Source organism: Nyctereutes procyonoides, unplaced genomic scaffold, assembly GCF_905146905.1.
Source record: "Nyctereutes procyonoides isolate TBG_1078 unplaced genomic scaffold, NYPRO_anot_genome, whole genome shotgun sequence".
Classification (NCBI taxonomy): domain Eukaryota; kingdom Metazoa; phylum Chordata; class Mammalia; order Carnivora; family Canidae; genus Nyctereutes; species Nyctereutes procyonoides.
Genome location: NW_026575131.1, coordinates 51,791,395 through 51,793,455, shown reverse-complemented (window position 1 = coordinate 51,793,455; position 2,061 = coordinate 51,791,395). Strand labels below are relative to the sequence as shown.

At 41.5% G+C, this 2,061-nt stretch overlaps 1 protein-coding gene across 1 annotated transcript; it reads right to left on the bottom strand.

Moving 5' to 3' along the window:
• Nucleotides 1-220: 220 nt before the first annotated feature.
• On the bottom strand, nt 221-1,162 carry LOC129522422 (olfactory receptor 24). The gene has a single exon (XM_055344666.1). The coding sequence runs from the start codon at nt 1,160-1,162 to the stop codon at nt 221-223; it is 942 nt and encodes a 313-aa protein (XP_055200641.1).
• Between the last annotated feature and the right edge of the window lie 899 nt (nt 1,163-2,061).

Genomic DNA, 2,061 nt, shown 5'->3' with positions numbered 1-2,061 from the left:
CCAGACTGATCCTTCTGGGAAGATAGCATTAAATATACCCAAAAGGACTCCTACTGGTCTCAGTAATTGAGAAAATAGTAACATCTTGAGATTTCCTTTTAAACTTCTACAATTTAAAATTCCAAGTGGCTACTCTCCCAAACTGTTCAATTCCTTTCTTTTGCCCAAGACCCTGGATGTTGAGATCCTACTTCCTGGAAGTTTCCAGATGTCCTTGTGGTCAGGAAGATGAAGTGATTTTTCTGTTGACAAGCTTCCTTAGGGCCCCCTTCAGATCTCTGTTCCTCAGGCTATAGATAAAGGGGTTCAGCATGGGGGTGACCGCAGTGTACATCACAGCAGAGGCTTTCTCCTTCACAGCTGTGCGCACAGAGGAAGGACACAAATAGACCCCAATGGTGGTCCCATAGAAGAGAGCGACCACAGACAGATGGGAGCTGCAGGTGGAAAAGGCTTTCTTCCTGCCCCCTGCAGAAGGGACCTTCATGATGGCCACAATGATGCGAGCATAGGAGGCCAGGATGCAGATGAATGGCGTGGCTATCACCATCCCAGCCACAATGAGCACAAAGATCTTGTTCACAGATGTATCAGTGCAAGAAAGCCTGAGAAGAGGAGTGAGGTCACAGAAGTAGTGGGGCAACTCATTGCTCCCACAGAAAACCAGACGGGCCATCAAGAGGATATGAGTGAGGGAGATGAAGCAGGAAAATACCCATGGACCACCAGCCAGCAGGCCACAGAGGCGTGGGCTCATGATGGTGGTGTAGTGTAAGGGATGACATATAGCCACAAACCGGTCATAAGCCATCACAGCAATTAAGACACTGTCCATAATGCCAAAGAAATGGAAAAAGTACATCTGGGTCAGGCAACAGGCGTAGGAGATTGACTTGCTCCTGATTTGGATGTTCACTAGCATCTTGGGGACTGTATCGGTGGCCAGACAGAAATCAACCAAGGAGAGATTGGCCAGGAAGAAGTACATGGGAGTGTGGAGGTAGGGGTCTGAGCTGATGGCCAGGATGATGAGCAGATTCCCCACTACTGTGACCACATACATGCAGAGAAACAGAGCAAAGAGGAGGGTCTCCTGCTCTGGATTTTCTGAAAGCCCCAGGAGGATGAATTCGGATGTGCTAGTTTGGTTCCTTGGTTCCATGGGTAATATTCCTCTGGAAGTATTGAAAGGGTGACATTACATGAATGTTGCAGAGATGATTCTGGAAGATCAGATGAGATTACAACCAATTTCCCAACCAGACTAAGTGTAACACCTGTTTATATATGGATTACATCTTGAACTATTTCATGACATGTTTACAGCAACGCATATGTCAAGGTTTGGTAGTAGGACTCTCCATGAATATTCCCATTTCAGAAAAATATTGAGTTTACCATGCATGAAAACTTACTGAAAAAACTAAGGGATTTACTTCAGGATAAAACAAATCGAGTTAAAAATAAGTAATATCCGGGAAGCGATGAACTGTCAAGTAACTTGTTTCTATGTAGAAAAAAATAAAATGTTGAGTTTTAAAATAATAATAATAGAAGGAAGAAGGAGGAGGAGAAGGAGGAGAAGACGGTGCATATAAACAAGATGGATTAAGATACTAGGGAACAGTTATCATACTACAAGAAGAGGAATTAGAATAAGGGTTGAAAGGTCCTTGGATCGAGTTGCAGGAGAATAGAAATATTAAGTATTTTGGACATGACGTAAGTTTAGGTATAACCACTAAAATAATGAATATAGAATTTATAGCTTGTAAATTATAGTAGAGATGTAACAAAACTAAAGAGATTTTGGTCACACCACTTTAAGTCAAGAAAAGAAATATAAAGAAGCAAAATAAAATCACAAAATATATGGCTAATTACACCAAACGTTTAAATGACTTTAATCTTTAAAAACAGATATTCTCAGATTGGACAAAGGAACAAAATTCTATTATCTCATGTGTGCAAGAGACACACCTAAGCGGTAATGATATAGAGAAGTTTGACCATAAGGAAATAATAAAGGTATATCAAGAAATACTAACCACGAGGGCAGCT

Bases quoted from the DNA above. Each gene is read 5' to 3' on its own strand.
- LOC129522422 (XM_055344666.1), bottom strand. From the start codon at position 1,162: ATGGAACCAAGGAACCAAACTAGCACATCCGAATTCATCCTCCTGGGG.